Source organism: Ovis canadensis, chromosome 2, assembly GCF_042477335.2.
Source record: "Ovis canadensis isolate MfBH-ARS-UI-01 breed Bighorn chromosome 2, ARS-UI_OviCan_v2, whole genome shotgun sequence".
Lineage (NCBI taxonomy): Eukaryota > Metazoa > Chordata > Mammalia > Artiodactyla > Bovidae > Ovis > Ovis canadensis.
In genome coordinates this window covers 226625400-226646994 of record NC_091246.1, presented here as the reverse complement: position 1 = coordinate 226646994, position 21595 = coordinate 226625400, and the positions used below count along the sequence as shown (strand labels likewise).

The 21595-nt window shown below is 52.7% G+C and overlaps 1 protein-coding gene across 2 annotated transcripts; it reads left to right on the top strand.

The window, feature by feature from the left end:
• The first annotated feature begins 2084 nt into the window (after positions 1 to 2084).
• On the top strand, positions 2085 to 21282 carry PTPRN (protein tyrosine phosphatase receptor type N). 2 transcript variants are annotated; one of them, XM_069579480.1, is made up of 23 exons: positions 2085 to 2208; positions 3647 to 3697; positions 3963 to 4076; positions 6750 to 6846; positions 7847 to 8108; positions 8191 to 8545; positions 8970 to 9101; positions 10313 to 10347; positions 11023 to 11297; positions 11512 to 11598; positions 11909 to 11988; positions 12184 to 12248; positions 12901 to 13119; positions 13533 to 13733; positions 13834 to 13981; positions 14133 to 14206; positions 14415 to 14492; positions 14615 to 14734; positions 15952 to 16118; positions 19332 to 19385; positions 20063 to 20127; positions 20340 to 20413; positions 20623 to 21282. In XM_069579480.1, exons 1-23 carry the CDS (start codon positions 2094 to 2096, stop codon positions 20692 to 20694), a joined length of 2940 nt encoding a protein of 979 aa, XP_069435581.1. In that variant the 5' UTR covers positions 2085 to 2093; the 3' UTR covers positions 20695 to 21282. The 2 variants fall into 2 exon arrangements, with proteins under 2 accessions (XP_069435581.1, XP_069435580.1); XM_069579479.1 differs by lacking the exon at positions 11512 to 11598 and having other exon boundaries at positions 2094 to 2208.
• The last annotated feature ends 313 nt before the right edge of the window (positions 21283 to 21595 follow it).

Below are 21595 nucleotides of genomic sequence, written 5' to 3'. Positions count from 1 at the left end.
ATGCATATTGAAACATTTAGAAGGGAACTTGGGCTTCCCTGGTAGCTCAGCTGGTAAAGAATTCACCTGCAATGCAGGAGACCCCGGTTTGATTCCTGGGTTGGGAAGACCCCCTGGAAGAAGGATAGACTACCCATTCCAGTATTGTTGGGCTTCCCTGGTGGCTCAGGTCGTAAAGAATCTGCCTGCAATGTGGGAGACCTGGGTTCAGTCCCTGGGTTGGGAAGATCCCGTGGAGAAAGGCATGCAACCAACTCCAGTATTCTTGCCTGGAGAATCCCATGGATAGAAGAGGCTGGCAGGCTACAGTCCATGGGGTCACAAAGAGTCAGAACACAACTGAGCAACTTTCACTTTACAATGTCTATTGCTTACTTTTAATTATAAAAAGAAGTAAATATAGCAAAATAATAACTGTTAAGTCTAGGGGATGGGTATATGAGTATTTACTATGCACCATTATCTTTTTTATCTTTTTATTTTTTTTCCTTTGTATTTTGGAAAAGTTACTGAAAAGCAGGAGAGTAAAGTGATCACTTTTTAACTTTAGAAAGCTCGCTCCCAAGCTTATTGGGTGACAAGAATGGAAGCAAAAGTCTAGTCAGATGATTGCTGCAATAGCCAGTACTCTTGCCTGGAAAATCCCATGGACGGAGGAGCCTGGTGGGCTGCAGTCTGGGGGGTTGCAAAGAGTCGGACACGACTGAGAGACTTCCCTTTCATTTTCACTTTCATGCATTGGAGAAGGAAATGGCAACCCACTCCAGTGTTCTTGCCTGGAGAATACCAGGGACGGGGGAGCCTGGTGGGCTGCTGTCTATGGGGTCACACAGAGTCGGACATGACTGAAGCAACTTAGCAGCAGCAGCAGCAGCAATAGTCATGAAAGAGTACAGTGGCTGGGATAAGACCATGAGCATGGAGAGAAGTGGGATGATGGGAGATATATTTTTCAGGCGGGAACCATAAGATTTTAATGGACCAGCCATGGAAGGGGGTGAAAGAAAGGCGAGGCAAGGCTAACAAAAAAAGCCAGTACCTATCCAGTGTTTAGTACAATGGCTGTTCTAAGTCAGCCACGTGAGTGTAATTCTCTCAGGCTTCACAGACACCTGGTACTACTGACACCTTCATTTCACAGATCAGGAAACTTGGCAATAGAGAGGTTAAACATCTTGCCCAAACTTATACCCCTAGTAGGTGGCATTTCTAAAACTGGAGTCCAAGCACATATGTGTAACCATTCCTGCTCTTAAGCATGACAGTCAGTCAGTCAGTCAGTTCAGTCGCTTAGTCGTATCCCACTCTTTGCAACCCCATGGACTGTAGCACGCCAGGCTTCCCTGTCCATCACCAACTCCCGGAGCATACTCAAACTCATGTCCATCACATCGGTGATGCCATCCAACCATCTCATCCTCTGTCATCCCCTTCTCCTCCCACCTTCAATGTTTCCCAGCGTCAGGGTCTTTTCCAGTGAGTCAGTTCTTTGCATCAGGTGGCCAAAGTATTGGAGTTTCAGTCTCAGCATCAGTCCTTCCAATGAATATGCACAACTGATTTCCTTTAAGATTGACTGGTTGGATCTCCTTGCAGTCCAAGGGACTCTCAAGAGTCTTCTCCAACACCACAGTTCAAAAGCATCAATTCTTTGGTGCTCAGTTTTATAGTCCAGCTCTCACATGCATACATGACTACTGGAAAAACCATAGCTTTAACTAGATGGACCTTTGTTGATCAAGTAATGTCCCTGCCTTTTAATATGCCGTCTAGGTTGGTCATAGCTCTTCTTCCAAGGAGCAAGCGTCTTTTATTCTAAAGAGGCACCTACTGTTGGGTGTAGGAGGGCTGGGGTGAGTAGGAGCCCCACGAAGACTGCGCTTTTACGCCACGAATGACGCAAATCGACGCCAGAGCCGGGGGTGGGGATGTCGTCACCAGCCGCCTGGGGTTGGCAGAGTTGCGGAGAGAGGGGCGTGTAGACCCCGCCTCGGTGGGTGGGGAGTGTCAGGCCCCGCCTCGGCCCCGCTGGCAGGCTCTGGCCGGCGTCGCTGCGGCTCTGGCTGCCCGGCTGGAGAGCCGAGCCGGGAAGGATGCGGCTCCCGGGGCGGCCTGGGGGTCCCGGGGGATCGGGGGGTCTCCGGGTGCTACTCTGTCTGCTGTTGCTGGGCAGCCGCCCGGGAGGCTGCAACGCCATTAGTGCCCACGGTCAGGAGGAAATGGGGGGTGGGGGAGGGTGCCGAGAGCAGAACTCGGTGGGGTGTGCTGCGGGTGTGGAGGGGAGGGAATGGGAAGTATCACGAAGTCGGAACCTCGGCTGGAAGGTGTGTGTGGAGTGGGGAGGGGGAGGCCCGGTGAGCGGAGAGAGAAGAGAGGGCGTCTGCGAGGAAAGGGGCGTAGGCCTGGAGGTGGGGCTGGGAACCCGGGGGCGGGACCTAAGAGAAGAGGGCTCAGGGCAAGTTCGGGGTTTGGGGAGAAGAAAAGGGGGTGCGTGTGGACAGAGAGACCTAGAGACGGGATACGAGAGAAGGACGTGTCCCCGAGGCGCCAAAAAGTGGCGGCGCTGAGGGGTGGAGAAGGGGAAGGAAAGAGAGAACCCTGGTTTCCAGGCAGTAGAAGTCGGGCCCACGAGCTCCGGGGTCCCAGATTTCCGTAGAGGATCAGGCCAAAGGAGGGGCCAGGGTTTCTCTCCTAGTCTGGAGAGGCCAATCGCTGTAATCTGATCTCCGATGAGAAGCAGACGGCTGGGGAAGGGGGCAAAGAGGGTGAAGAGGGAGGGGTCGTCTCCCGCCCCCTCCCCACAGCCAGACCTGGTGCTGACTCACATCTGAGCGGACGGAGACAGTCAGCGCTGACTCATGGGCAGGGGGAGGGTGGGGGCCAGGGGCGCGTGGGGGAAGGGGCGCAAGCTCGCAATCTGACGCCCTCCTCCCCCATCGGGCTTGAAGGCCAGGGCAAGGTACTTCCTGTGGCGCTGCGGGTTGGTTAGGGTGGAAGATGAAGGCTGGAATGGCGGAGAGGTCAGGTCTTTTGAAGGCTCCTCACCCGGTCGCCCTTCCCTCCCCTATAACTGCTTCCAGGCAAACCCTCAGAGGCGCCGGGCTCAGAGCTTCAGCACCGCGAACAGCGCCAACAGCTCTAGGGCCACGGACTTAGAGGGACAGTGTGGGGAGCACTGCCTTAGAGCCATCCCACCCTTTCCCATGCGAAGCGGAAGTGTGCTAGGGTTCCCATCTCTTCTGAGTCCCAGGCCATCATAAGATACTTTTGGAGATATGGGAAGGAAAGTCCCTTTTCCCTCTGAATTTGAACATAAACTACCCCGCAGTAATTCTATCAGAGTAGAAGTTTATCATTCTCCACCATCACCATCCCCATGCACCTGAAGGGCTTCTTCTCCCCATTACTTAGTTAAACAAACTGAGGCTTTTAGGGAAAGAATCAAAACTTGCAGATCTTTGAAATCCAAACCCAGATCCCCCTCTTAAGAAGAGGAGGCCTCTTCCCTCCTCTCCTCCCAGCTTAAAGCCTTCCTTAGAATGAAAGACTGGATCCCATCTGCTTCCCCCTTCCCTAGCCTCTTCATCCATCTGACCACTGTATGCCTGGGGGTATCTGAGCCTCTCTGCTCACCTGTTCTCTACAGGCTGTCTGTTTGACCGCAGACTCTGCTCTCATCTTGAAGTCTGTATTCAAGGTGAGTGAAACCAAACATAGGACTTACAAGTCTGTGGGGGTGGGCAGGGTACACAATGAGAAAGTAGTGTGTGTGTGGGTGGGGGCGGGGGGGGTGCCTGGAAGTCAGAAGGGGAATTGCACTTGGAGAGAAAGGGGGATGACCTGGAGGAGCAAAGCCCTCTGAAGCCAAGAGAGGAGATAGAGACAGAGCTCTCTATTTGCAGCCTGAACTTTGGAAGGCCTCTTGTCCAAGCCCCCTGCTAACACCACTTTTGTGCTCTTAGATGGTTTGTTTGGACAGTGCCAGGTGGGAGTGGGGCAAGCCCGGCCCCTTTTGCAAGTCACATCCCCAGTTCTTCAACGCTTACAAGGTGTGCTCCGGCAGCTCATGTCCCAAGGTGAGGTCTAGAGGCACTGGAGGAGAGAGGCTGTAACTTGGTTAGATGAAATGGGGAAGGGAGGGACCGTCTGACTCTAGGTTTTCTCTCATGGAACATTCCTATCACACCCACTGTGGAGCCTCAACTTCCCAGAACTTACTGGAGACAGGAGTGGGAGTAGAACCCTAGAGACATGCTGTTCACACTTAGACTCTCTGGAGGAATCCAGAGGAGGCTTCTGGAAGAAGCCACTGGAAGAGGCCAGCATTCATCTCTTTGAGATCAGCCCACTCTCTGGAACTGACTGAGTATTCCAGAGCTGTGAATCCTGGGGTCCTCAGCCAGGAGAACACCCCACTCATTCAATTCATTCATTCAAACAAATTCATTCATTTATTGGGTACTTTATGCGGCAAACAGTTTAAGGTGCTTAAGATTTATCAAGGGGTGAAATGAAGGTGTCTGCCTTCTGGGGTTTATATTCAGGAGATGAAGGGAGGTGCTACATTATATAAATTAGAAAATATATGTTAGAAGGGGATAAGTGCCATGGAAAAAAAACAATTACAGCAGGATAAAGGGATCAGAAATGGTGAGGTAGGAAGCCATACTATTAAAATGAGTGGTCAAGATAGATCTTAGTGAGGCTAGGAAATTTGAATAAATACATCAAGGAGGTGGGGATATTTTCCAGAAGGTTATCTTAGGAAAGAGTATTTTGGTTGGCCAAGGATCTGGAACAAAAGCCCTAAGCATGAGTTTGAGGAGCACCATGGAAAACACCTCTACAGAAGGCTGTAGAGGAGTGATGGAGAGGCAGAGCAGAAGACGCAGTCAGGTAGGTAATGATGTTCTAAGATTTTATAGGAGAATGTGTGGACTCTGACTATACTCTGAGTAAAAGAGGAAACCATCACAAGTTTTGAGCATAGGGGTGCTTGATATTACTTCTACTTTAAAAGGATCACTCTTGCTGCTGTGTTGAGAATAGAATGTAGGGAATCAATGGTACAAACAGAAACACTAAACATTAAAGAATTAACTATGCAGAAGTATAAACTTGGGGAAGGGGGGCTCAGTTTTGATTATACTGAGTTCAAGATGTCCACTCAATTAGAATAGAAAGTTGAGTGTATAAAATTGGGGTTTGAAAGAGAGAGAGAAGTCTGAAGTAGAGATATAAATTTGGAATTCTTTGGTGTATAGATGGTAATTAAACCCATGATATGGATGAAATAGTCAAGGGATTGAGTCAATATGAAGAAAAACCCTAAAGAATTCTATTAAGAGGACCAGGAGAAGGAGTGGAATCAACAAGGGAGGCTAAGAAGGGAGAGCTAATGGGGTAGAAGGAGAAACAGGAGTGTTTGGTATCCTAGAAGCTAAGTGAGAGTGTATCAAGCGGGAAGGAGTGATCAACAGTGTCAAATGATGGTGGTAGCTTGAGTAAGATGAGATCTGAGAACTGACCCTAGGTTTAGATATGCAGAAGCCACTGGTGATCTTGATGATAGTTTTGGTAGACTAGTTGGGGGTCGGGGAAATCCTGAATAGAGTGAGTAAGAGGGAATGGGAGGAAAGGAAGTGGATACAGCCAGCAGAGATAACACTTTCAAAGAGTCTTGCTACAAATAAATGGGGTGACAGTTGGAGGGGAATGTGGGGTTCAAGCAGTATTTTTATTATAACATGGGAAAAATTGCATTGTGTTTGTGTGTGAATGGGAATAATTCAGTAAACAACAGGAGAAAATGATGATACAAGAAAAAGGGGAGAATTGTGGGGAAGATGTTCTTGAGTAGGTAGCAGGGGATGAAATCTAGTGCCCAAATGGAGGATTGTCCTTTTATAGAAACACAGATAGTTCATCCAGTGTTAATAGGCAAAAAAGCAGGTATAGATCCCATGATATGAGTTAAAAGCAGTATGAGTATTAATCCAGAAGCAAGCAAAAAGGAATGGGAGTAGGTGGGACTGGAGAGTGGGAGGTTATCCTTTTAGAATAGATGACTGACTTTTCCTGCAAGCAGATTTCATGGAGGGAAATGGTCAAACAGGAGATCTGCCTTCAGGATAAGATGATGTTGATGAAGGCTTAAAACAGGTATATAATGCTTTGGAGGTTTCCAAGCATTTTCAAGTCCCTGATTGCATTTAATCTTTACTATAGATCCATAAAGTATATGTTATTCCCACTTAAACCACCACCACCACCACAAATAAAGAAAACTACAGTTCAGGATCAATAAAAATAAGATGAATAATAATATTGATAATGATGATAATACTCATGATGTGTCAGGTACTATTCCAACTGTTTATATTGTGTTTTAATATCACAAAAATTTTAGGAGGTATAAACCCCTATTTTCCAGATGAGCTCACTAAGGCTCACAGAGGTTCAGCTAAGGACATACAGTTAGTAAGTGGCAGAGGATTTAAACCCAGTCTCACTGGAGGCAGTCTCACTTCCAGATTTGCACCTGGGGATGGGGTTGGGGGGCAGAAGGGACAACTCAGATCACCTGCCAGGTCTCTGGACCCCCTCCACTGCTCCTGGACTCTGCCCAGTTCAGTACACTGCAAGGTAGAGGGTACGGTTTTGATCTGCACTGGCCCCTGTTACTGAGCCCTCAGACTGTCCCAAGCCTGAGGGACAATCTCCATCTCAATCTTTTCTCTCCCTGGAAGGACTGTCCTGGCATGATGACCTCACCCAGTATGTGATCTCCCAGGAGATGGAGCGTATCCCCAGGCTTCGCCCCCCAGAGCCTCATCCAAGGGACAGGTAGAAATCATTTGTCATCAACTCTAGCATTGCAAGGCTTGTGCATCTGTGGTCCTCCTGATGGAGAGAGGAAAGTATGTACAGAGACCAGCAGACCGGGGCATGGGGGAAAGAGGCTCTGGAGTGGTCATTTGATATGCCCACATGCCCAACATGAGCTGAGCTCATCCCTGGGGATCTAGCAAAACAAGAGCATTCAAAACTGGGGGATTTTTTTTTTTTTTTTGCCGGATAAAGTCTTTTCTTAAAATTGTTATCATAGCATAGTTGATTCACAATGTTAAAGACTGCTTTGAAACATTTGGACATTTGGTATTTTAAAAGAAGCATCAAGGCGGTCATCATGGAACAGTTTAGAATTTTGTCAGACTGAGGCTGATTAATGTTCAATTTTATTACTGCATGGTAGAGGTACCATCTTCCTATTGCGGTTAGGGGCTCTGAAGGCATCATTCAGGCCCTGTAAAGCAAAGGAAAGTAAATGAGTGCTTGGGGCTCAGAGAATGATACCAGCTGAAGAAGGCAGAGTGGGGTATGGCGGGACATGGCATTGAATGTCTGAATGTGTACTTGGGGACATGCACACAGGGGCAACGGGGCAAGTTGCAGCCACAGTTCATCTAGAACAGTTCCCAGCTTCCTTCCCCTGCTCCCCACTCTCCCCTTTTCTGTCCTTAGCCTCATGCTTCATCAGCTCTGCTGCTGTGTTTCAGGGACCCAGGCACCCTTACCAGGGAGGTGATGACCTCTACCCAGGTGTAGACCTCTGGCCCTTCTCCATGCTACTCTCCTCTCCTGAGGCTACCTCATCTCTTGAGAGATCAGGTTTACTTTAGGCTAAGCCTGCCTGGCCCCCAGCATCTCTGCCTCATAAATTCTGTACACCGTTGCCCCATACAACCAACACATGCCCGCACACATATGTGCACACATACACACGCACGCACACACACGCACGCGCACACACACGCACACACACACACTTTGGTTTCCTCCTCAGATCTGGCTTGGTGCCCAGGAGACCTGGTCCCGCTGGGGAGCTGCTTTTACAGGGCATCCCCACTGGCTCCGCCCCAGCTCCGCAGCATCGGCTTCCTCGACCTTCAGTAGGTGGGGGAGGAGCTGGGGCGGGCTCCCCCCTGTCCCCTTTGCAGGCTGAGCTGCTGCCCCCTCTCTTGGAGCATCTGCTGCTGCCTGCACAGCCCCCGCATCCTGCCCTGAGTTATGAACCTGCCCTGCTGCAGCCCTACCTGTTCCATCAGGTGAGCTCTAGACACTGGCCCCCTCCCAGCCCCAATCCCCATGCTGACATCTGCTCTTACCCCAATCTCTGGTTTCCCACAGTTTGGCTCCCGCGATGGCTCCCGGGGCTCAGAGAGCGCCCCAGGCATGGTCAGTGTTGACCCCCTGCCCAAGGCTGAAGCCCCTGCCTTCCTCAGCCGAACTGCTTCCAAGAGCATGTTTGGGGCTCACCCTGGCCACTCCTATGGGGACCCTCCAGGGCCTCCACCTGCTCAGCTTTTCCAGGAGTCAGAGCTGTTCTACCTGGCCCAGGAGTCACAAGTGCCCAGCAGGGCCAGGGCACCAAGGCTGCCAGAGCCAGGAGGCAGCAGCCGGGCAGGGGACTCCTCGGAGGGCTATGAGGAGGAAGGACTAGAGGGTCGTGAGGAGAAGCCTCCCGCCCCAGCAGAGCAGCCAGGTAACCATGGCCTCAGCATCCACTCCACGCCTATGGGGCTGCTTTCTGGGGGGGCAGAGATGAGGGGGTCTGTCCTGACTATGCACGCACTTGTTAATTTGTCCTTAAAGTCATCTGTACACTCAACTAATGCCTACTGACTGCCTGCTCTCTGCCAGGCATAAGTAGGCACTGGGATACAGTAGTGGGTGGAGCTGACATGTCTTCTCCAGCTAGGGAATTGAGGAGTCCCTACTGGGCCTGAAGTTTGGTCTTGGCATCCGAAGGGCTTTCCCCCAAAGTGTGGACATGGACGGGAAGGGGAGGGCATCAGTGTCCTGGTGTTTGAGAAGTTCCTAAATGTGGCGGTCCCCTCTCACCTGCAAACTCATCCCGTAAGTTCATCCCTGCACTAGTCCTGAGCTCCATGTTTGGTTCCCAGCAGATGCAACTCTGCAGAGAGTGGCCGCTGTGCTGGCAGGCTATGGCGTGGAGCTGCGTCAGCTGACCCCGGAGCAGCTGTCTACCCTCTCGACCCTGCTGCAGCTGCTGCCCAAGGGTGCTGGACGAAATCTGGGTGAGTGTCAGGGCAGAGAGACTGCCAGCCCCACAGAGGCCTCTTGCCCCACTTCTCAAGGCCAAAAGAAACAGTCTAGAGGGCAAGGGCCAAGCTCAGGGGAGGGAGTTGGTTTGAGACACGGAGTCATTGACAGCCACAGTCAGGAAGCAAGGGGTGAGGTGGTGAGCTGAAGAGTTAGAGCAGGAAAGGACTGGGAGATGGAAGTAATGGGAAAAGAAGCCAATGAAGGTGTGAGCTGGGGATCTGGAGGCACTGGAAAGGCTAGGCAGAAGATGCTGAAGACCTAAGGTCATTGCCAAGAAGCCACTAATTGACAGGTAAGAGGACTGCGCAAAGAATAGCTTTGAGGGATGTGGCCAAAAATAGGGAGGAGTTGATCAAACAATGGTTGCTCAGAAGGTAAAGAGTCTGCCTGCAATGTGGGAGACCCAGGTTCCATCCCTGGGTCGGGAAGATCCCCTGGAGAAGGAAATGGCAATCCCACTCCAGTATTCTTGCCTGGAAAATCCCACGGGTGGAGGAGCCTGGTGGGCTACTGTCCGTGGGGTCGTAAAGAATCAGATACGACTGAAGTGACTGAGCATGCATGCATGAAGCAGAAGGGACTTCCCAGGTGGCGCTAGTGGTAAAGAACCTGCTACCAATGCAGGAGACATAAGAGACATGGGTTTGATCTCTGGTTGGGAAGATCTCCTAGAGGAGGGCATGGCATCCTGCTCCAGAATCCCGTGGATAGAGGAGCCTGGCGGGATACAGTTCATGGGGTCACAAAGAGGCGAATACCACTGAAGTAACTGAGCCCATGGTGCAGAAGCCCAGAAGCAAGGGGCTTCCCAGGCGGTACAGTGGTAAAGAATCCACCTGCCAATGGGGGAGAAACAAAAGAAGTGGGTTCATCCCTGGGTCAGGAAGATATCCTGGAGAAGGGCATGGAAATCCAGTCCAGTATTCTTGCTTGGAGAATCCCATGGACAGAGGAGCCTGGTAGGCTACAGTCCCTGCAGTCACAAAGAGTCAGACACGACTGAGGGATTAACACACACAGAGGCATGTTAGGATGAACTCAACAACAGCCTTGGTTACTGACTGCGGGGAGAACCCATAGCAGATGTCTCAGACTCAGAGCTACCAGCCCTTTCTCCTGCCTGCGTTGTGTGGACCTTGGCCTTGGCCCTTTGCCCAGAGTCTTGTTTTTCCTGTCCCTACAGGAGGGGTTGTAAACGTTGGAGCTGACATCAAGAAAGTGAGTTTGCAACACCTCCCAGACCCCTAAGGCAGCAAAAACCCTTAGCTGAAATCTAAATCTCAGGCTCAGGACGCAGAATCTGTATTCTCTGACCCTTCAACAGAGGCCCAGAGGCTGCAAGTCATTGTTTAAAGTCTCACCTCAGGCTGAAGGCAGAGCTGGGACCAGAAGTGAGAATTCTTGATTCAGTGCTTTTTTTCACTACAGTCGTGTCAGACCATGGTTTTGAAATGAGATCCTTAGGCGAAGGGAGGGAAGGGAGTAGGCAGACTCCTGATTGCCCTACGGCTTGAGGCGCTCTGTCTGTTTCACACGTTGGATTTCTAAGATTCTGTGGCTAAACAAAAGTCAAAAAAGCACTGCCTGTCTGTTCATCATCTCCCCTAACACCAGCTTTCCTCACTCTGGAGTTTCTCCCCACTCCAGCCCCATCCTGTCGATTATTACTCATCATGAATAGTCACTCATTCAGCGCTTTATTCATTCATTCATTCATCCACTTGGCTCACTTTCCTGGATGCCCTCTCGGTACCCAATGCTGACCTGGGTCTGGGGATAGAAAGAGAATCAAGTCATAAGCACCCCTATGGGAGCTCAGGGTCCAGATTGTAGACCCCCTTTCCTAACCCCTTCACTGTTAGAGACCTTACCTCTAGCCTCTATTCTAAACAGACAATGGAGGAGCAGGTTCAGGGCGTAGACCCAGCAGAGCCTCCGCCCCCGATGCCCTCCCTGCCTGGATCCCCCACGGGCGGTTCCACCTCCACTAGAGCCCAGAAGGAGCTGAGCGCCGGATCCTCTGAGTCCCCCAAAGCTGCCAGTGCCCCCGCCACACCAGTCCTGGTAGAGAAGAAAAGCCCGCTGGGCCAGAGCCAGCCCACTGTGACGGGGCAGCCCTCTGCTCGACCATCAGCAGAGGAATACGGCTACATTGTCACCGACCAGAAGTAAGGGCTCCCGCGTGGGGCAGCCTCTTGGTCCCTTGGCGGTTGGGCTGGCCTGCCTTGGGAGGCAGAGAACAGAATTGCAGATGTGAAGTAGATAGGGGTGGAGGGGGGACTGCTCTGCACCCCTGGATGTCTTGGCACCTTTGGAGGGTGTTTCAAGAAAGTGGCCAAGAGGGTCCCCACTTTCCTTCCTCTACCGGCTCTGCAACTCCAGGCCCCTGAGTCTGGCTGCAGGAGTAAGGCTGCTGGAGATCCTGGCTGAGCACGTGCACATGTCCTCGGGCAGCTTCATCAACATCAGGTGGGGCTCTATCTGGCTGGGGTGGCAGGTAGCTTGAAGGGAGTGGGGCCTGAGGGGCTCGGGGAAGGAGGGGAAGACATACTCCAGGTTAAGGGGCCGAGGTCAGGTCAAAGATGTTTCCAGCTGCATTGAAGTTACAGCCACACTTCTCCCTGTTGCTGGCTTGTCCAATATCTTCCCTCCTGAAATACCCACTATGGCATGGGTTTCAGCCCCATCCTCTAACAGGGAGAGAGGACCAGAGCGGATCTCTCATTTTGAATCTGGGATCTGTGATGGGTGAGGCAGTAATATACCTCCTATTCGGCAGTGTCGTGGGACCAGCCCTTACCTTCCGCATCCGGCACAATGAACAGAACCTGTCTTTGGCTGATGTGACCCAGCAAGCCGGTAAATACTTCTTGGCTCCAGCCCTAGTTGTATATATCCAGACCGGTGGCTGATGCTCTCCTTGAAATATTCCCAGACCCAGGAATATTCCCAGACCCAGGCCATGTGGGCCCGGCCTGCCACGGGGCATTGCATGGCATGGGGTGGAGACCATCTGGGGGGCTGGAGAGGGTCTGACCTCTGTCCTCCCTGCAGGGTTGGTGAAGTCTGAACTGGAAGCACAGACAGGGCTCCAGATCTTGCAGACAGGAGTGGGACAGGTATGAGATAACTGAAGAATCAGTCAAAGTCCCCGCTGGCTGATGCTGCCCACCAGAAATGAAGGCAGTCTTGGCAGAACAGGAGCTGAAATACACCACCTTTGCTGAAGCAGCCCTCCTCCATGCAGTTTTCTTTCCGACCAGCAGATGGCCCCAGTGGCTCCAGCTCCCTGCAGGATCAGCCTTCTCTAGGCAGCCAGCTCACCTGGAAGAACTACCTGAGATGGCCCAGCTGTCCATAGATATGCTAGAGCAAAGTCTCAAATTCCAGGGGAAAACATTACACAGAAAGGACTTTGAACTCAAAATATGCTTCTATTATGCATCCAACACTGATGCCTCATGTTCTACTGTTTGAATTCCTGGGTCTCTATACTTCTCTACATCCATTTTTTAATGTAAAAACTCCTAGGGAGAGTCACCCACTAAGTCTCTGGCAGTACAGTGTGGTTGAGTTGGTCCCATGGGGATTGAGAAAGAAGGATCTTGAGTCTGTGTGAGTCCCTCTGCCTGTACCACCATGTCCCTGCCTCTCAGCTTTTCCCCAGGAGATATACTAGCAGGGAGTGGGGTGTGGGACAAGGGTGAGGAGCAGCTCCTAAGTCTCCCCCCACCACCACTGCCCACCTTGATTCTAACCTTGTTCCCACAGAGGGAGGAGGCAGCCGCCATCCTGCCCCGACCGGCCCACAGCACTTCTCCCGTGCGGTCCGTGCTCCTTACTCTGGTGGCCCTGGCAGGTGTGGCTGGGCTGCTTGTGGCCCTGGCAGTGGCTCTGTGTGTGCGGCAGCATGCACGACAGCGGGACAAGGAGCGCCTGGCTGCCCTGGGACCCGAGGGGGCCCATGGTGACACTACCTTTGAGTACCAGGTGTGCAGCCCCAGAAGCTTGTTGATGAAAGGGAATGGAAGGGGCTCAGGAGTCTGGGTCTCATGTAAGATGAGGGCAGGGAGTTGGGTATCCAGGCACGGGCTGGAGAAGCCCCAGAAGGGGTGTCGTGGAGGCATTTTGAATGGATGGGAATTGAGGACAGGTGGTTCCTGTTCCCCAGTGGTTCCCCAGTACCACCATTTAGGGGGTTCTGGATTCTGCTCTGTACTATCTGAGGTTGTCATGGGCCACACCCAAGCAGAACAGCCCTGGAAGGGATGAGACCCAGGGAAGAAGACCCCACCCCAGAGGAGCAATCCAGGACCATCCTAAGGACTCTGTTGAATTGAGTCCAGAACTCTGTTGAAAAGGCTTCAGGAGAACATGGATCCTGCCCTGTCTTTCTTCTGCAGGATCTATGCCGCCAGCATATGGCTACAAAGTCCCTGTTCAACCGGGCGGAGGGTCCACCTGAGCCTTCTCGGGTGAGCAGCGTGTCCTCACAGTTCAGCGATGCCGCCCAGGCCAGCCCCAGCTCCCACAGCAGCACCCCGTCCTGGTGTGAGGAGCCCGCCCAAGCCAACATGGACATCTCCACGGGACACATGATTCTGGTCAGGATGGGGCATGGGCCCAGAGGCTGGGAGGGGTCCAAGTGGTGGGAGGGGCAAGGCTGGCAGTGGGGGCCGGCGCCAGGCTGTGGTGTCCCTGCAGGCCTACATGGAGGACCACCTTCGGAACAGGGACCGCCTGGCCAAGGAGTGGCAGGCCCTGTGTGCCTACCAAGCGGAGCCCAACACCTGTGCCACTGCCCAGGGCGAGGGCAACATCAAAAAGAACCGCCACCCTGACTTCCTTCCCTGTGAGTTAGTCTTGCTGGCCCAGCCTTCTGTCTGTTGGGAGTCCAGAGGGCTTGGGGTAGGGGCTGGGCTCCTGGCTCAGGCTGAGTGGCAGAAGTGCTAGGACCCCAGTGACCGGAGGGGTTTCTGGGGTGGGGTGTGGGGTCTGTGCAGATGACCATGCTCGCATCAAGCTGAAGGTGGAGAGCAGCCCTTCTCGGAGCGATTACATCAATGCCAGCCCCATTGTGAGTGGCTCCTATCTCCTCCCCATTTTCATCCTGCCCCCATAGACTCCATTTCCTCCTCCACAAGGCCCTGGAATTGTGGGCCTGATATCCGGCATGGAAACGGGAATTCTGAGGGTCCCCCAGACCCTGGCCTGCTCCCTTTGACCAGACCTCTCCATAATGGCATTTCCTATTCTGGTTCATGATGTATTTTCCCTGCCCCCAGATTGAGCACGACCCTCGGATGCCAGCCTACATAGCCACACAGGGCCCGCTGTCGCATACCATTGCAGACTTCTGGCAGGTGGGCTTTTGGAGGGAGGGTGTCTCCAGGGACTGGGGTCCCTTGTGGGCAGCCAGGGCCAACCAGGTCCCAGGGAGGTTAGAGTGGAGCTTTCCTGGGTGCTAGACATCGTCTGTCCCTAGATGGTGTGGGAGAGTGGCTGCACTGTCATCGTCATGCTGACCCCGCTGGTGGAGGATGGTGTCAAGCAGTGTGATCGCTACTGGCCGGACGAGGGCTCCTCCCTCTACCACGTATATGAGGTCAGCAAACCCCATGGCCAGGAGACAATGGGGGTGGGGACAGTGGGCGGTGCACAGTTCATGCATGTGCAACTGTATGTGTATATAAACATCCATGTGTCACACATATTCACACATGCTGTGCCGTGGTGTTCTTACTCACTCAGTCATGTCCAACTCTTTGAGACCCCATGGACTGTAGCCTGCCAGGCTCCTCTGTCCTGGGGATTTTCCAGGCAAGAATAGTGGAGTGGGTTGCCATGCGCTTCTCCAGGGGAATCTTCCTAACCCAAGAATTGAATCCAGGTCTCCTGAGTTGCAGGTGGATTCTTTATTGTCTGAGCCACCAGGAAAGCATTCACATACATACATATATGCATATACATGTGTGTATGTGTGTGTCCAGTCTAGGGCTGAAAAGCGCTTGTAGGGACCTGTGATGAAAGGTACAGATATAAAACTATAAAGCCACTGAAACTAAGGTAAGAAGCTAAGAGCCAGGAGTACAGTTTTGAGACAGGGAAGATAAGTATACTCGAAGACCAAGACTTAATCCTACTTTTATTGAGTCTAGTTTAGATCTGAGTTTCCTGGAGGCCAAAGCAAAGAAAAAAATGCTGCCAATCACACATGTTGCTTATGAAAAAATAGAAAAACACTGAGGGGTCTGGGCAGAGACAAAGTAGAGGAAGGAGAAACATTCCTGACCAATGGGAAGTGACCCCCTCCCCCATAAAACAGATGTTATTTGCACAATAGAAGCTTCTTATCTCTAAATGAGCTCTGGATAACAAATTTTCAGCATTAGATGAGCATACAATACTTTTTCTTTTTAAGCTTTAAAAATTGGTCCTGCTTGGGGTTAAAGAAAAAAATCAAATGAAAATACAAAATTTTATTAAAGTTTATGGTGTGTGTGTAGCACAGACACTGTGCTAGTCTTTGCGCAAAAGAGGAAGGAGAAACTGATTGCAGGAAACACACAGGACTTCCCGGAGGGCCCAATGGTTAAGAATCCGAGCTGCCACTGCAGGGGGCACGGGTTCGATCCCTAGTCGGGGAGCTAGGCTCCCACTGTGTCTAGATGGAGAAGCCGCCAGTTGTCCTGAGCAGTCCATAAGTGACACAGATGGCTAGGGTTCCTGGGGACAGTTGAGTGAGCTTCTTGACTGTCCTGGGAGGCCGGGAGGATTTGGAGAGGCCCTGCCGCGCTCAGGCCTGCGCCCCCACTCTCGCAGGTGAACCTGGTGTCGGAGCACATCTGGTGCGAGGATTTCCTAGTGCGGAGCTTCTACCTGAAGAACGTGCAGACCCAGGAGACGCGCACGCTCACGCAGTTCCACTTCCTCAGCTGGCCGGCAGAGGGCACCCCGGCCTCCACCCGGCCCCTCCTGGACTTCCGCAGGTAAGCGGGCACCCCTGGGCGGTGGGGCGGCCCGAAGAAGGCTCCCAGAAGCCCGGGAGAGAGCAGCCCAGGAGCAAGGGGGCCGGGAGCCGGGCTCTGGAGCCTCCCCGCAGCCCATCAGCTCCTCCTGGGGCCCCTGGTCAGGAGAGGCAGGCCCTCTCGCCCGACCTGGAGCCTCAGCTTCTGGTCCGCTGGTGCCCCCTTCTAGACACCCCCAAACCAGGACTGACTCTGACCTCCTGGCATCCCCTTCTGGACACCACCCCCCAAACCAGGACTGACGCCCTGTCTAGCTGTGCCCATCCGTCCACTGCTGTGGTCCAGCTCCTGACTGCTCGCTCTCTCTGCTGTCTGGCTGCCTCTTCCCTCTCTCTTGGCCTCTTTTTCTATCTCCCACTCTTCCTCCATAACCTTCTTCTCCCTCCACCCCCCTATACCCTGAAAGGCTCATCTTGTTTGTAGCCGCCTCCCTCTCTCCTCTCTTCCTCCTTGGTCCTTGCTGTCTATTTCCTCCTGTCCTGTTTCCTGGTGCCCAGTCTCTATGTCTGCTGTCCCCTTGCTTTCTCTCACTAACCCTTGCCTTCCCTCTTCTTTACCCTCTGTGTCTCTTTGCCTCTATTTTTATTTCTTTCCCTCTTTCCCTCCCTTCCTTCCCACTTTTCTCGCCTCCACCCTCCCTCTCCCCCTCAGCTCTCTCCCATGGTTCTCACTCCCCCACTCCATCGACAGTTCCCCCCTCTGCACCCCTCCCTGTTCGGTCTCTCAGCTGTTTCCTCCACCTCCCTCCCATCTCTGCCTATTTACTCTGCCTCTCTTTGTCTCTCTCTCCGCTCCTCTCTCTCTTTCTCTACATGTCTCTGTCTCTCCGTTGCTGTCTGTCTCCCCTCTCTGTCTCCTCCCTCTTCTCTCTCTCTCACGGCTGCCAGCGTCATTTTTGTGATCTGCAGCTAGTATTCTCACTCCAGTTGCATAGTCACAAAAGTGATCACTGGCAGGTGTGGCCGCTGCATGGATGGGACATGAGGACGTGTGGCCCAGGGACCACCCTGAAGGGCGCTGGGAGAGCTGGGGCTGGGGAGATTCAGGGAAGGGACAAATGCTATCAAAGGGAGTTGGGGGGATCTCTGGACTCTTGGGGACTCATGGAACCAGGTGGGGGCTGGGACAGGAAACCAACAGGGGGACTTGCCCTCTTCAGATGCTAAAACCATGAGGCCTCCAGAGTCCCCTGCCTTCCCTCCACAGATTGGTGGCTGAGAAGCCTGCTGCCATGGCAGGGACCTCACCCACACTGCAGCTTCCTTCTGCTTCTCTGCCCCTTGCCAGGCCAGTCTGAGGTCTCTAGGTGCTGGGCAGAAAGCAGAGGAACAGAACTGGGGTGGGAACCTGGGGGTAGTTTCTGACCCTCAGGACAATGGTTTCTAACTGGGGTCCATGCAACCTGAGGTACCGGCTTCTTGAAGGTGCCATCAGGGGTATCAGGGGTATTTTTTGTTTTCCATATTTAAAAATCTTTATAAAATGAGTGCATGGACCTATTTTAAGACTGCACAGGTAAGCGAAAAGGTTATGTTTCTTTGCTTCAGGCTGGAATTATGTAAACTCAATTGGCTTAGACACCCAGAACAAATTAATTGCTGCTTAATAAATACTGTTTTGGTGAAGGTCCATCAGAGGGAAGGCAAAATAAATTTTGAAGTCTTAGAAAATAACTCTGATCAAGTTCCTTGACCTCCATCTGTTTTCTTACCTGTGAAATGAGATTGATGACCCATACCTTAAGGGATTGTTACAAAAGTCAATAGCATGAAATCTATAAAATCTACTTTAAGTGCCAGGTACATAGCAAAAGTAAAAGTGAAAGTCGCTCAGTCATATCCGACTCTTTGTGACCCCCTGGACTATACAGTCCATGGGATTCTCCAGGCCAGAATACTGGAATGGGTAGCCTTTCCCTTCTACAAGGAATCTTCCCAACTCAGGGATAGAATCCAGGTCTCCTGCATTGCAGGTGGATTCTTTACCAGCTGAGCTACCAAGGAAGCCCCAGCACATAGCAAAGGCTCTGTTAATTCTAAGTACTATTTGTTGTCATTATTATTAACTGATTGGGAGCCACCGTGACAACTTCTGTTCAACCCCAGCCCTGATCTACCAGCCGATACGCTAAGGAATCATGTGGACTTCTAGAAAACCATTCAAAGTCACCTGGCCCCAGTAAGTCTGGGGGTACCAGACTGGGGAACCACTAAGTTCTAAGCTCCTCTGAAATGCTCTAATAACCCTTCAAAAGGTTCTCCCTCGCCCTTGTCCTTTGGGAGTATCAGGAGTCTGCAAGTGACTCTCAAATCAGGAATGTGATAAGGGACAAGGGCAGGTTAGACTGGGCCATGAGAGAGGGAGAACCCACCCGCTCCTTGCTGAGCTGTGGTCCAAGAAGCAGAGTCTGAGGTCCAGGTGGACCCACAGTCTGACTATGACCCAATCACAGAGCACCTGTGCTTACCTGCTGGGGTAAGACTTACCCAGGGAGACAGTGGACGGCAGCATATTCAGAGCTGAGGGGTTGTCATCCCCTCGCCAGAGGAACTCTACGCCCAGGGCTGCAACCAGACCTTACTGCTGGTGAGGACCACAGGAGCCCGGGTGGGGAGGGGAACACCCGGGGCAGAGCAATAGTGTGCTCTGACAGCCTTGAATTCACCAGAACACCTATCCTCCCTGAACTTCAGGCGGGGGAGACTGTTAATATTATGACATATTATCTTTAATAGTGCCATCATTTAATGAGCACCTGCTGTGTGCCAGATTTATCACTTAGTCCTTTATATGGATTATCTCATAATCCATGTAATAAGAACGCTAAGAAGGAGGTTACTATTACTATCATCCCCGTTTTACAGGTAAGAAAACTGAGGCTTGAAAGGTTTTTATTAGTTGATCTGATTTATCAGGTTTTATCTGATAAATCAGACCAACTGATTTATCAGTTGTTCCAGGTGCATAGCCTAGGCCCGTAGTGACAAGGCAAGCCCAGTGCCCCCCACACCATCTCTCGTTCTTGGCCTCCAGCCACGACTCCTCTGTCCAGCCCTCTTCCCTCCTCAGCCCTGGGCAGGTGGAGAGAAAAGGAAGACAGGCCCACAGGTGTGTGTCTCAGCTCCCCTTCCCCTCTGCTGGTGCCCCTGGCCTCATGCCCATTTCTTGTTGCAGGAAGGTGAACAAGTGCTACCGGGGCCGCTCCTGCCCCATCATTGTGCACTGCAGGTGCGTACGGGATTGGAGGGGGGTGGGGGCGGGCCAGGCCCAAGCCAGAGGGCCCTGAAGGGGGCAGCTTCGCGGTTCCCACCCCTTCTCTGGCCTGCCCTCCATGTGCATCTCCCGAGCACGCTGTTTGCCTCTCCCCTTGATACCAGCAAACAACAGCCCATGGGCCAAATTCAGCATACCATCTATTTTCTTAATGGCCCATGAGCTAAGAATAATGTTCCCATTTCTAAATAGTTGAAGGAAAAAAAAGAACACACGACAGAGGCTATATGTGGCCCACAAAGTTGAAAATATTTACCATCTTGCCATTTACATAAGACGTTGGCTGAAGGAAAGCCTGGCCAGTGGCTGGAAATGGCTATTCCCATTCCTTTTCACTGCCTCCACCTCAGGGTGGAGCCAGGGCTCTCCTTTTCAGTTGGCTCTCTGCCCAAGAGACACCCCATGAGTCCCAGGCTCCGCACTCAAGGCCCAGTTCCCAGGACCCAGGAGCCATGACCCCATCCCTCATCCTCGGCTCACTCACGCCCTCCAACCCCACAGCTAACCCTAACTCCACCAGCTAACCTAACTCCGCTGGCTCCACCAGCGTCTCCACCCCAAGCCTCCATGTCCCCTCCCCTCCCCGTTCTTGCTGGGTCCCCAGCTCAGCCTGTCACCCTCTCCTCCTGCAGTGACGGTGCAGGCAGGACAGGGACTTACATCCTCATCGACATGGTACTGAACCGCATGGCGAAAGGTGAGGCCCCTCCCCAACGTCCCCAGCCCAGCCCCAGATTAGAGTCTCCCCAGCCCCTGGGGTCACAGGAGTTCGTGGAGGGCAGGTCACCACACCCCCAGGCTTTATCCAGTCCTCTGAGCCGCCCATCCCAAGATGCCCTAGCCTTTCTGGGTCCTACCCTCCTCTGGACACCCTCTGAGCATCTCTGTCCCCACACCCCTCCCCACCAGGAGTGAAGGAGATTGACATCGCTGCCACCCTGGAGCATGTCCGTGACCAGCGGCCTGGCCTTGTTCGCTCTAAGGTGACTGTTTCTCTCTATACCCACCCTAGCCATGACCTTTCCCCAGGGAAAGTGGCAGGGGCCTGCCTCTCCTGCCTGCCTGCCTCCAAATCTCCCCCAGAAGGGCTCCCTCCTCCCCCAAGTGACCACCCTAAAGCCCCCCCAACCCATCCCAGGGCAGGAGCAGAGCCAGGCCTCCCCATGACCTTTCTCCCTCTACCCTGCCCCAGGACCAGTTTGAGTTTGCCCTGACAGCTGTGGCGGAGGAGGTAAATGCCATCCTCAAGGCCTTGCCCCAGTGAGACCCCTGGGGCCCCTCGATGGGCAGCCCAGCCTCCACCCCCTCCTTGCCTGCGTGAGCATCTATCTGTGCACTCGCTCTCACTGCCACACCCGCCAACTCAGCCCCTCCTGGGCATGTCCAGCCCTTCCAAGAGGAGCGTGTAAGGAAGGGGAAGCAAGATGGGGCATACAGGAACCCCCGGTGTCCCCTGGGGAAGCTGGCAGCCGATCAGAAGGAGAGGAAAGTCATGGGCACCAAATTCTACCCACAATCTCCTCCTGTCCAAGTTCCCTGACCCCCATTTCCCGCCACTCTAGATGCTCCCAATATATCCGTGTGGACGCCCTCTGCCCTCCAGTGTGGCTAGAATGGGGCAGAGGGGCCACCATGCCCAGATCGTCCTGCTCCCCTAGCCCCTGCTGCCCGCTGTCCTGCCTCCACGACCCACACTGTGGCCCTTGCCCCTCCTGCCCCCTCCCGCCCCCTCCCCTCACCCTTCTGCCACGTGCCACTCAACTTGCTCCCCCTGGCACAAGAGAACATTTCTGGAAAAATCTACTTTTGTATCAATGTGAATAAAGTTAGTGTGTCGTGTGTGCAGCTGCAACCCAGACCTCCTATGCGTTTCTCTGCTCTGCTTCCAAGCTTCAGCCCCAGTCTCAGCCTGGAGCAGGCCCTGCTGCATTTCAGGAGATGCAGACAATTATAGGAGAGCTGGGCGGTGAAGTCAGGCTCTCCAAGGCTTGCATGGAAGCAAATGACAATCAGGCAGTAGTTTTTTATGCTGTATTTCCTACATGTCTGATAGCCTCCAAGGTGCTTGACAACCATTAACTGGTTTAATCTTCAGGACATGCTACCAATTATTAGCCCCATTTTACAGACAGAGAGACTGCACAGAACTTGCCTGAGGTACCACG

Bases quoted from the DNA above. Each gene is read 5' to 3' on its own strand.
- PTPRN (XM_069579480.1), top strand. From the start codon at position 2,094: ATGCGGCTCCCGGGGCGGCCTGGGGGTCCCGGGGGATCGGGGGGTCTC. The intron at 3,698-3,962 runs GTGAGTGAAACC...TTGTGCTCTTAG, and splicing joins TCTTGAAGTCTGTATTCAAG to ATGGTTTGTTTGGACAGTGC. The intron at 8,546-8,969 runs GTAACCATGGCC...GGTTCCCAGCAG, and splicing joins CGCCCCAGCAGAGCAGCCAG to ATGCAACTCTGCAGAGAGTG.